The sequence below is a fragment of the Neltuma alba genome, unplaced genomic scaffold (genome assembly GCF_004799145.2).
Source record: "Neltuma alba isolate B1F8T4 unplaced genomic scaffold, ASM479914v2 tig00012257_pilon, whole genome shotgun sequence".
NCBI classification, from domain to species: Eukaryota; Viridiplantae; Streptophyta; class Magnoliopsida; order Fabales; family Fabaceae; genus Neltuma; species Neltuma alba.
In genome coordinates, this window is record NW_021636783.1 from 1 (window position 1) to 13,494 (window position 13,494).

General features: G+C 33.9%; 1 protein-coding gene across 1 annotated transcript; it reads left to right on the plus strand.

The window, feature by feature from the left end:
• The first annotated feature begins 4,161 nt into the window (after positions 1-4,161).
• On the plus strand, positions 4,162-13,478 carry LOC114725601 (squalene synthase-like). Its single transcript, XM_028912126.1, is given in 15 exon segments — positions 4,162-4,442; positions 5,656-5,698; positions 6,412-6,501; positions 6,744-6,819; positions 7,755-7,824; positions 8,824-8,967; positions 9,050-9,154; positions 9,366-9,512; positions 10,206-10,281; positions 10,889-10,977; positions 12,003-12,094; positions 12,181-12,226; positions 12,592-12,608; positions 12,610-12,656; positions 13,056-13,478. Coding segments are annotated over 14 exon segments (1,236 nt in total). The 5' UTR covers positions 4,162-4,247; the 3' UTR covers position 12,656; positions 13,056-13,478.
• The last annotated feature ends 16 nt before the right edge of the window (positions 13,479-13,494 follow it).

Consider the following 13,494-nt stretch of genomic DNA (forward strand, 5'->3'; position numbering starts at 1 on the left):
AGTAGTTTACTAGAATGCGTCTACTCGGCCACCTACTTAATTAAGATTTAACTTTCAAAGTGGGGGAGATGTCCTTATCCAAGCACTAATTATTGACGATGACATCATACATACTTACTCTAGTTGTGTATACTGGGTATCTATCGTAAGGGTAAAGGAAAATCGTGGTCCTCAGTATAAGCCAGTTCTCGTGGACCATCGTTTTGTGTAGTATTTAATGGGTTATTCCAAAACTACCCCTTCAACCATATTCTCCCGTAATATTATTTCCAGTTATAATTATAAGATTTTGTTTTTAAACTATAAGTGAGATCTTATAATTAGGATAAAAGGTACTCATCCGGTCCTTAATATATGACCCAATTTCTGAGTTGGATTTGGTCCTAAATATAAGACCCATTTATCATATTTATCAATTTTCTCTAAATTACCCCTATAGATATTCCATCAACCATAATCAAGTAGAAGATAGAAAGGGGTATTAAGAGAGATGATTATGGTATTTTAAAAAAAACGTGTTACAATTTTTATAATTAACTAACTTACCTAACTTCCTTAATCTAATCAATTAGTTAAATGGGTCTTATATTAAGGACCGGAGGAGTAGTATGAAAATATTATGAAAAATTTGAAATGAAGTGATTCAATTTTAATATTATCTCTAATCCTAATTATAACATCTCGTTTATAGTTTACAAATAAGATCTTATAATTAAGATAAGAAATAGTGTATAACCTTAACTACCTTGTGTTAGTTATGATAAATTAGTTAAACGTGATTTATATACAACTATAAATGAAAGGCGATTCACATGCATCCCTAATCACACACCCACTTCACTTTACTACCTTCTTCTTCTTCTTTTTTTCACTAGCACTTCACTTTACTCCCTTCGAGCATAGTATCCATAGCTTTCTTTATAAGAATCATTTCTACACATGTTAATCTAAATAAATAAGCCTTCAAGTAACTGAAACGCAGCTTCATACATAAGACCTGTTTAGAACACTTTATAAAAAGTTTATAAACTGTTTTTTAATAGTGACTTACATGATACGAGACAAATATATAAGAAAAATTTTTGTTTCAATTTACATAAGATGTATTTATAGAAAATTTTCACCGCTTTACCAAATAGGACTATAATGGACCCCATCGTCTCCCTGCGAAGGAGTAGTGGCAGTTTAAACAATAATAATCAGTCACATCTCTCCAGCTGTCAGCATGTGTGAACTTGCGCGACACACACGCGCACACATATTCAACTTTACTTGCATTTTTCCCTAAATCACATCTATATTTATTTATGTACTAACTCCGGTACAGGGCCTTGTTCTTAGGACCGGAGGTAATAGTGATCCATAACAAATGACATGGTTCACACTTCACAGGCCACAACTTTATATATGTAAAACACAGATATATACGTAAAAATATAGAAATTAATTTTACTACAGTGGTTTAGGTTACCTGATCCTTGCTCGTGCTTCTACTGGACAAAATGATACTATATAATACTCTTCCAGTCTTATATATAAGACCCATTTTGTAGTGTAAATTACACAACAAAATGAGTCTTGATTGGAGGGAGTATTATATAATGCGTACTCGTTTAAAGAGGTACCTATATTTAATGCTTAACAGTATCTTGAATATGATTGTTTTTATTTGGAAGATGTTTATATGTAATAAAAAAACAAAAAAAATGATATTTGAGAAATAAAGCTGACATGAATAAATAAAAAATATAAAGAAATACTCCTCCAATCCTAATTATAAGACCCAATTGACTTATTTGAGAAGATTAAGGAAGTAAGTTAAGTTGATTATTTATAATAAATAAGTGTTGTCATTTTTAAAATATCTTTGCTAATTAAGTATATTGGCTAAAACTATCATTATTAGAAGGATTATCTTGAAAAAAATGCATAAATATAAGAGACAAAATGGATTGGGTCTTATAATTAGGACCAAATAAAAAGTCAAATTAGGTCTTATAATAAGGACCGAAGGAGTACCATAATTAGCATAACTTTCGAGGACAAGGTCATTAGTGAGGGTGGGCCATGATCCATACAAAAGTCCAAAGTGGACCAAGCGGGTTGGTTAGGGATGATGTGAACTCGTGACAAGCGAGAGGGACCATTAATTACTCAACTGACTGTCATTTCTTGACAATGTGCAGGCCCGACCCACGACGTGATTGCGATATCACATAATATTCCCCTTCCGTTGGGGGGGGGGGGGGGAATCCCACTTCCTCGTGCATCCTTCTATGCGTATCCCTCATCTCATCTAATTTATTTTAAAAAAAAATATCAGAAAGAGGTTATATTCTTCATAATAGTGTAATTTCTGATAGATTTTATCATATTAATATTGATATTTAAATGTTTTTTATGTAACCATCTGATTAAGTCAGATTCAAATATTATTGAGCCAAACTGATGATCTTTAAATATATTAATCAGCAGTGATGATTACTACTTCAAATAAATCAAAATCACTCTGGCAAAAAAAAAATCAAAATTAACCTGGTACTCTTGCAATTTTACATTCCCATTCAATTGTGTTGTTACGTTTGTTTTCTTCGCCAACAAAATATGTTCTTATGTACCAACAAATTATACCGCTTAAAGTCAATTTAATCAAGTAATTTCTCTATAAAAGGTGCTCCTTCTGAATTTCTTTTATAAGAAATAAACGAAAGCATATTTTTAGAAAAAATTAAAACAAGACTGGACTCTTGTGAAAAATATAAGAAACAAATTTATATGTATTCTTGAGGAAAGTAAAAACATTTTTAATTTGATTGCCAACTCCTGTTCCTATACATTAATCGAATTTAGTTGGGAGAGGCGCGGGCCTTCATATTCTAAGGAAGACTGGCCTTTGCTGTTGGTATACGATATTCTTTGCCATTAAAGAAACGAGAGTCTGATCAATTTTCATGATTTTTAAAAAATTATCAAAAGAATTTATAAATAATAGATGTTTCACTTAAAAATACTCTCTTCAGTCCTATATATAAGCTTTAAATAATCTAATCACATTTAACATACTAACAGTTAAAATTAGTTTAAAATAATAAATAGGTTGGAATTTTTTTTTTAAAATTTGTTCTTATTTATTAAGAGAGTAAATGAGAGACAATAAATAAAAAATGATGAAAGAAAATATATGTGGATAACATTAAGAAGAGAGAGTACTAAATACAATCAACTAAAGACAAACTAGAAAAAGAAAAGTAATAAAATATTTAGATAAACTCAAAAATAAAACTTATATTTTAAATCAGACCTATCTTTAAAAATGAAACTTATATATAAAACTGAAGGGAGTAATTTATTATAAATATATTTTTTTGAAAAAAGAAGGCATACGAAGTTTGTTTGGCTCTGCCCCTCTGGGTCCTTAGCGTGGCTTACACAGAAACGATGCTGATTGGTTGGAACAGATTTGGGTGGCATTAATATTATCATATATCAATATAATTAATAATAAGAGTTCCATTTATTTTTAGGAAGATAAAGAAAAAAAATAATACTCCTCTTGTCCTTAATATAGGACCGAGTTAGTTTTAGTTCTAAATATAAGATCTATTTTTTATATTTATCAATTTTTTCTAAATTACCCCTATGGATACTCTCTCAGCCATAATCAAATAGAAGAGGGAGATGGGGTATAAAGAAAGATTATTACAGTGTTTTAGGAAAAATGTGTTACTTTTCTTATAATTAACCAACTTACCTAACTTTTTTAATTTAATCAAATTAGTTAAATGATTCTTAGATTAAAGACTAGAAGAGTAATAATAATTCAAAGCGCACGCGGACTGCATGCCCCTCGCATCTCGCGCTGCCCTCATAAACAAATCCGTTACGGTTGAAAATAACCAGAAAATATTCCGAATTTCCAATTTCCAATCCTTCTTGTTGTGCTGCCAAATAGTACTGTACCCACTCGATCCCCTTCCAGGACATTACAACTCATGGTAAATTATTAACTAAGCATTTGGCTATTCGCAACATCGAATCAAATTTGTCCCTCGATTCTGTGCTTCAAGGTATTTCGTGCTTTAATTTCTCCTTTCTCTATCACCAAGCTCACACGCCAAACTTCACTGTACTCCGTATCGGCCGATCATTGTCACCCCGAAGCTCCAGCAATAAGAAATCAAGATATTTCTCAGTCCCCTGTATTTTAAGTCAAATCCTGGGATTTGGATTTTGGATACTCTGCGAAAATGGGGAGTTTGGGCGCGATTTTGAGGCATCCCGATGACTTCTACCCGCTTGTGAAGCTCAAAATGGCGGCCAGGCACGCAGAGAAGCAGATCCCTCCCGAGCCACACTGGGCTTTCTGCTATAGCATGCTTCACAAGGTGTCTCGTAGTTTTGGTCTCGTCATTCAGCAGCTCGGAACCGAGCTTCGCGACGCTGTAAGTTCCGTATCGCCTTTTATGTGTTTTGAATTGTCTGAATGATTTTTTTTGTTTCTATGGTTCTGGCAAATCGTCAGTGATGAAAAAATAGAATGAGGATGGACTACTTCTTCTGTGAATCTTAATAGGTGAAGTTGAATTTGTTTTTTGGCTGCATATATAGGCGCTGGATCCTTTTTCGGTCTCAGCGCATATGGTTAAGGCAGATTTGCAGCCTTTGGCATTGGAATTTATTAATACGAGTTTAGGTTGACTTGATGCTTGAGCTAGAAAGGAATTCCTTGGATACTCCTCGAGTTCTTATTTCATATCATCAATTAATTCTACATTATTTCTTCTCTCTACATCACTAACGAATGGTTCTGAGTCTTGGTAGAAACCTTCAACTGAAAACTACCAAATTCAGAAGGACCTGGCTAAGTTGAATTTGTGTTTTGGCTGCATATGTAGGCGCTGGATCCTTTTTCGGTCTCAGCGCATATGGTTAAGGCAGATTTGCAGCCTTTGGCATTGGCATTTATTAATACAAGTTTAGGTTGACTTGATGCTTGACCTCGAAAGGAATTCCTTGGATACTCCTCGAGTTCTTATTTTATATCATCAATTAACTCTACAATATTTCTTCTCTCTATATCACTAACGAATGGTTCTGAGTCTTGGTAGAAAACCTTCAACTGAAAACTACCAAATTCAGAAGGACCTGGCTAAGTTGAATTTGTTTTTGGCTGCATATGTAGGCGCTGGATCCTTTTTCGGTCTCAGCGCATATGGTTAAGGCAGATTTGCAGCCTTTGGCATTGGCATTTATTAATACAAGTTTCGGTTGACTTGATGCTTGAGCTAGAAAGGAATTCCTTGGATACTCCTCGAGTTCTTATTTTATATCATCAATTAACTCTACAATATTTCTTCTCTCTATATCACTAACGAATGGTTCTGAGTCTTGGTAGAAAACCTTCAACTGAAAACTACCAAATTCAGAAAGACCTGGCTAAGATTTGGGACTATTTGAAAAATGATCAACGACGGGACTGGATGAAAGTATTCTTGCTAGAGTTGACCCTTTTATAGCATTTTTCATTTTACAAGTTGCTGATATTAGTGCTTTCCTTTGTTGAGAGGATTACTTTTGTTTTCTACCGAGCCTTTTCTCCTATTGATATTTTCCTGAAATGAATTGTTTATAACTCCAAAATCTCTGGCTTTGCAGGTTTGCATATTTTATTTGGTCCTTCGAGCCCTTGATACCGTTGGTTTGTTTCTACAGTCTTCAACCTTGAACTGTTCGTTATTGCTTCAACTTCTAATTTTGTCCTATATAATAAACTCGCATTATAGAAGCCAAAATTTGTTTAGTGCTTGTCGAATATCCAGGTTTGTGGTTTCTAATGGTTCTACTAGATATCAGGATATGTTTACTTGACAAACTGGTTGGTCTACGATCTATTATTCCTTTTTGTGTCAACTATATTTTGGTTAATTAACTGAGGTAAATAGAGACTATCGTTAGATGCTTTGAAACTTTCTGGCTTATGGCATCACAAATTATCTTTTCGAGGGCAATAAAGAACTCAAATCATAAATATGCAAACAATTATCAAATTACTCATGCACATTTTGATAAGATACCATATGAAATTATTATTATTTTTATTTTGCCTTGCATATAAGGAAAGTATGTCTATCCGAACATCTGAGGAAGTATAAATCTGCTACTAATTAGTGTTAGTCTATTTAGCATTTTGCTTATGGATGAATATACATGCGAATCACAATTTCTTTTTTTCAATTTTGTTTGCCTAAGTAGAATCAGATGATTTGTTGCCTAAGTAGGAATTAGATGAAGAAAATAAATGGTTTTCATTGCTTCCTCCACAACCTCACTTCTTTTATCAACATTGCACCGTTCAATGTTTAAAACTGTGTTTTCACTAATCATATTTTTGCAACCTTTTTCTCTTGGCAGAGGACGATACTAGCATAGCTACAGATGTTAAGGTGCCAATATTAATAGCTTTTCATCATCACATATATGATCGTGATTGGCATTTTTCTTGTAAGTGTCTTGTTTTCACCTTTACTATTTCTTTTCATGCTGAGTTAGATGTCATCTGGCATGCCGTTTGTGCCCCCTTGCTGGAATTTTCCTATACGATACTTGTTCAACTTGACCACGCCAAACTTGTCCTGTTGAAATCTGGTTGAGAAGTTTAAATGTTTGACTCTTTCAATAGCACACATACCTCAAACCTTGTCTGGTGGTTTTCATGCTGACTCTAGTTGTCTTTATGTAACTAGGTGGGACAAAGGAGTACAAAATCTTAATGGACCAGTTTCATCATGTTTCAACTGCATTTCTGGAACTTGGAAAGAAGTCAGTTTTTATCCTTGCATATTTCCTTCTATAGTAATTTTGTTAAGAAATTATTATAAAAGTTATTTATGGCCCTTTGCTTGTTAATAGCTCTACTTTTTAAGCTGAACCGGCCCTTGACAAGATACCAAAGCACCTCTAAGATCAAATAGTCAAAAGTTGAATCCCATCTGTCTCCAATTCTCTTAATTAAGATTCACTTGCAACCCCAAGGCATGGTTGGTTTGTGTTCTGTCCACATTTCAAGCTTTAAATGCTTGTGCGTGAGGGGGTGTGCTAGATATTATAACAAAATTTGTTCATGGCCCTTGGTAATTTCCATCCTTGATTTAATCAATATCATGCCCGCAGGCCTTATTTCCTATTTAATGCCTACTATTGTTTTATTGCCATGAGCATGCATTCAAATGCATGTTGCCTATTTCATGGATGAGTGAACTCATGAATCAACAACATATTTGATATTCTGTTCTTACCTTTCTCTTAATTTTTTCCCCTTGAGCATTAAGTTTACTTTAATTCTTTTTCCCCTAGAACATTGAGTTTACACTATACAGCAGAGCAGTCAGATTTTAAGTTTGGCCCTTTGAGTTTTTTGTCCATGTGAACTATCATTATTTACCAACCATATTATAGATATTTTTCATTTGTTTTCTTCTACCTAAGAATTCTCCGCTTTTCCAATGAGTTTGTCTCTGAATTGGCCAGGTGGTCAACAACAAAATTGTTGGTTTGACTCTGTGTTTGCAAAATTCTCTCATTTGTTATCCTGTTCTGTTTCTTAAAAAATATTTCATGACTCAGCTGGGGTTCCTGAGATTTACTGTCAATGCAGTGCCTGCATTAACTTCGCTTATGCATATGTGTCATGAGATAGAATTGTCGGTGTGCATTCTTTTGAAAAATGACTAAACAATGAGAAATTACCTCTGCAGCTATCAGGAAGCAATTGAGGATATTACCAAAAGGATGGGAGCTGGAATGGCCAAATTTATTTGCAAAGAGGTTCACTATGCATCTCTTCTGTTCATCTTAGATTCTAGATATTTCATAAATATGCTAGATTAGTTCCACTTGATTAAGTCATCTCTTTGACTGGTATGATATTATATTCATTTTGCATTTTTGCTATCTCCTTAAACCTGGCTGGAAGGATAAATATTAGTTAGTTTTAAATTTAGAGGAGATAACTTTTTTCCAAAATTTTGAGTTATCCCATCCCTCAACTCCCGTTCATAATTATAAGGAACTTTAAGTAATTACTCCCTCCGTTCCTTATTATAAGAGACAAATACCAAAGTACGTGATAAAAAAAACAGTTAAATTAGTTAAGAACAATTAATGCGTAAAAAAGTATAATTTTTTTTCAAAATGCCTCATTAATAAGGAGAGAGAGAGCATGAGAAAGAACAATAAATTATTAAAAGAAAGAGAAGTGGGTGTGAGTTGGAGATAATAAATATGAGTAAAATAGGAAATCAACACAATAGAGACAACTTTTAAATGTCTCTTATATAGGAACATGTCATAAGCATCAAATGTCTCTTATAATAAGAAACGGAGGGAGTACAACCTATTCCAACATTTTGATTAATTAATACATTATTAAATTTAGTGTTTAGGCCTTCATACCCATGAACAAAGACCATATGGCCAAATTATGAGTGTTGATCCCCTTCTTATTATTTTATACTTTTTCAAAATATTTGTTTTAAGGTGACGGACGTATGGCTATCTAGTAGTTTCTACGTTTTGCTGCTAGTTTTTTTTGACCTTCAAACTTTCATATCAGGATTCAAGAGTTAGACCTCAATGAATGTCTAATAAAGAGAGTAAGGTAGCACCACATTTTGATATTTTCATGATAATTGCGTTATACTACTATTAGTGCATCTGTCATGTCTCTCGTGAGTTCAAATCCAGAAGCTTTATTCGAAACAAAATTTCCCTTCAGTCTAGATAGATGGTCTTGATTTACACCATGGGATTTCTCTCTACTTACAGGTGGAAACAGTCAACGACTATGATGAATATTGTCACTATGTAGCAGGACTTGTTGGGATGGGTTTATCCAAGCTTTTCCATGCCTCCGGTTTGGAAGATTTGGCTCCAGATTACCTCTCTAATTCAATGGGTTTGTTCCTTCAGGTAGCATAAAGTGGAATGCAGACAAGCAACATTTTTACTGTTCTTTGCATGCTTTTCAATTGAGAACCTTCTCAAATTGCAGAAAACAAATATTATCCGAGATTACCTAGAAGATATCAATGAGATCCCAAAGTCACGCATGTTTTGGCCTCGGCAGATCTGGAGTAAATATGTTTTCAAACTTGAGGTTTGCATCTTTAAGAATTTTTTCTTACTCACCTTTCATTATCTATCTTTCACTCCATGATTCTTGGCTGAATTTGTATGAGTTGATGGATGTTATGATGGCAGAAACAACTTCGCTGTTTCATTTTACTTGTATGCATATCATGTATTTTCCCCCTTCTAAGTTGCACGTGTATAACTTTGTCTTTATCCAATTTAATTTTGTGGTCCAGGACTTGAAAGAAGAAGACAATTCTGTCAAGGCATTGCAATGCCTCAACGACATGGTCACCAATGCATTGACGCATGTTGAAGATTGCTTACTGTACATGTCTAACTTAAGAGACTTAGCTATATTTCGTTTTTGTGCTATTCCGCAGGTGCTGTTCTTTTCCTCAACGGCCTCTAGTTTAATTCTTAATTTCCACTGTCATCATTGATACAATGGTCATTTATTAATCATAAGCTAGGTTTTTGCTTCAATAGATGTTATGCTTATATGTCATCCTGTTCTATTGCCAAGTCCTGTGAGTAATGGCCTCATACTCAATGTCAAGTAAAATAATTTAAATTTTTGCAACAGTCGATGAGTTTCTTTAAAGTTTTGATTTTGCCAAAAAGATCTGATGATTCTAATATATACTTTACATGCTTTGGGTGTTTTTGCTACATGTCGTGATCAATGATATTTTGGTAAAAAATCTCTATATGGCTCGATTAACTTGGTAAAATGGCAGATATTGAATGCCCATTGGTGAATTAAAAATTTTAATAGTATCCAAAATAAGATTTGATGTTCTTCCTGGTTGCTGTGATATAGAAACTAAAGACGCTAAGCTTCTCAGGTTCAGGTCTCGGATCCTGGACTCCTATTTTCAATTAAATGAAGTCTTAGTTCTTAATCTCTTCAGGCTTTGCTAAGTTTCAGTTCATTTCCTTGTTGGCTTCTACTTATATAATCTCCCTGTTGTTTTTATGCACCATATCTTCCAAAATCCATGTCTGTAGCTGTAGTTATTTTTAAACTAATATTTGATTGGTGTAACTTGGCTGCTTGACATGTTCTGCAACAGATCATGGCCATTGGGACTCTTGCATTATGCTACAACAACATTGAAGTCTTCAGAGGTGTAGTTAAAATGAGGCGTGGTAAGATGATGTATCTTGAGATACTAAGTGCAAAGCATCTAAGCTTTAAGGAATGTTAGGCACAGAACTACTTTTAATGGAAATGTGTGTGGAAGTCACATGAATTTTGAATTGCTGCATGCAGCATTCAATACTAGCTCATTTGGCAAAAAGTAACTTGGCAAAATTTTCTAACGGGAAATTAGATATATTGTGCTAAACAATAGGATCATATATTGAGCAAACTCAATGTCGTTAAACTTGCTGCATTGGTGCTATTGGATTCTCTGGTTACAACTAATAGCACACACATGTTGCTTCGTCCTCTAGTAGAAGTTGTTATGGTAATTAAAGAGTGGTTTGGATGTGGCTTGTGATGGTTTCTAATTTTTCACTTCGTAAACACTGCTATAATCAAGATTTTTATTGGTTCCCACCTGTTTCTTGAGAGAAAATGTATAAGGCTACATATATAATGTGATAATGGTGTACTAAGTTGATAAAGCACTGTAGTGCCAGACAATCTATTTAGCTGACCTCACTTAATGGGATGTGGCTTGTTATTGTTTGTTTTCTTGTTTGTTGGATGTACTAAGTTGTTCTCATTATTATGTTTGTGATTTTATAGGTCTAACTGCCAAGGTGATTGATCGGACAAAGACAATGTCAGATGTCTATGGTGCTTTCTTTGACTTTTCTTGTATGTTAGAGTCCAAGGTATGCTGTATTTTAAAGTATGGTTACTCTTGCAAGTTTTACATAATTTGCTTATATTACTATTGTTTCACAGTTGGTAATGCTATCATTTATGTTAATAAAACACACATGAATATTGCGAAAATAAGATTTTGGGAATAAGAGTTGCTGATGCTGAGAAAGCCTTCTATACCCAGTGTCATTGAAATAATACACGTGTTAGTCCTCATTAGCCATGACAACCAATAAGCCATGGCTATTTTGAAATGTAAAACGAAAAAAAAAGAAATTGATCTTTAAATTTTAGTCTTTGATACTACCTCTGGTCCTAAATATAAGAGCTAATTGGCGATCCTAAAATATAAGACCTCAATTCACTTTATCTCTCAAATTTATAATGTGTTCTAAAAAATATCCCTATTGATTATAAGGTATTTTCACTTAGGTGTAGTTTCAATGTAAATGATTGAATAACGGTAATTTAAGAAAGTCAACACACATTTGTTACGAATAACTAACTTTCTTAATCTCTCCAAATTAGTTATCTAGCTTTTATATTAAAGACTAGAGGTAGTATTTTAGAAGACGAGTGAAAACTTAAATGGTGTGAATAGGCTTTGGTTTGATTGTAGAGTCTTTCTGGTAGGATCCAAGATAGGTAAGAAAGGAAGAAAGAAAGAAGAAAACTTTTTTATTAAAAAAAGGAAATCAGAATGTAACTTCTCAAATTAATTAAGATGGAGGAAAATCTTTAGTTGAAGACGAGCAAAGATCTTAAACTCATACAACTAATAAAACCTAATGAGAATCTCCACTAATAAAAACAAAACATTGATTTTTTTTACGATGATTTCTACATGCCCCTTCTTTCCATAGCCACTTACAGAAAGGAAGAGTTGAGTACCGGAAAGTTTGAAATGCAGATATTAGATAGTATTGTGGTCGTCTTTATTCTGTAGCACAATCCTCCATGGCACTAAAGCTATTTTTTAAGTTATTAAAGCTTTTCTTTCCAACTTAAAAAATCTATTATTTTTCTCTCATAGGTTGACAAAAATGATCCCAATGCAAGAAAAACATTGAGCAGGGTAGAAGCTATACAAAAGGCTTGCAGAGAATCTGGTCTCCTAAGTAAAAGGCATGCAGATCATATCCATGTAGCTTCTGAGGTATGTTTCAGTTTCGCCAGTGATATTCTGACAGATTTTGCATTTATTTCACCAGGAAATCTTATATTGTGAAGAACGAGCCTGGATATAACTCAGCCACGGTAAATTTGTCTGCTTTTTTTTTTTTGGGTAGAACTTGATGCTACATTGGTAGAACCCGAATGGCTAGATAATTAAGTGAATTAAAAAAAAAAGCTACATCAGTAGAGGGTTGAGGCAAGAATCTCACTCTCAACTCACTAATAGTCGGGATAAAATCTACTAAAATTTACTTGAGCAAGGATCTCACGTAACTAGATTTAGTAGTCAGAAGGAGAATCTCCAAATTACTGAATAAATATTTATTCTCTCCTAAAAAGATGCAATCATACTCCAGTCTCCCTATTTCTTCTCTGGTGCGTTAATGTGCTGACTTGGAGTCCTATCATACATATGTAATTATGTACTGATTTTTGAGTTTCTGCAGTTTCTGATACTCATTCTCACTGGCTCTCATTTTCGCATATCTCTCCGCCAACCGTGATAACTGATGTAAGTTAGGGTAAATTATATCTAAGGCCCAAGATTTGGCTCCGCATAAGTTGTCACTCTGGTTTCAAATGTTCCATTCAACCCCTTAATTAGTTTCTTCATTATTAGTATGTTATTTTCATTCCCAGTGGTAGTATGGAATAAATGATTTCATAAATATTAAAATGTTTTATTAATGAAAGTATATTTTACTTGTATCTCAAATGGTCGTTTTTTGATAATGCAAATGAAAAATTGTTCTAATATTTTTCGTAACTAATTAAAATTTAAACGTAAAAACGAAACATCGTGGGGGATTAAGTGATTTGGCAACAAACTGCAGGTACGGAATGAAACCAGGGGAGAACAGTAATTTGTCTTGTCCAATTCCTCTAATTTTTGTGTTTTTGCCCCTTCCAGCTAGCGTGAGATAGCAATGTTACAGTGCTGGGTTGATTTATTATCCATAATGTGGATGTTCAAGATCATAAGGAGGATGGCTGGTGTTGGTTGTGCTATATTTTGTGCGGAAGAGGTGACGTGTCCAGGAAGCCAGATGTGGTTGCTGTGTCAGGCTGTAGCTTCCTGCGTTGTATTTTTGCTTTACCCTACTGCCACCCATAGAATTGTCGTTTACATGGCGCACTGTTATTGGCTGTTACACACAATAACAGTAATCAAGTTGCCACCGGTGAACCTTTATTGTGGAAATGACTGTTAATTTGTGGTTGGGTACTTGGCCATAAAGCCATCAAAAGATTTGGGATTATAAGAAGCCATGATGTTAAGAAGTAGAAAGGATTTTCTTTCTGCTTATATGAAAATATGTTGGTGTTCATTATATCTTTATTATCATTAT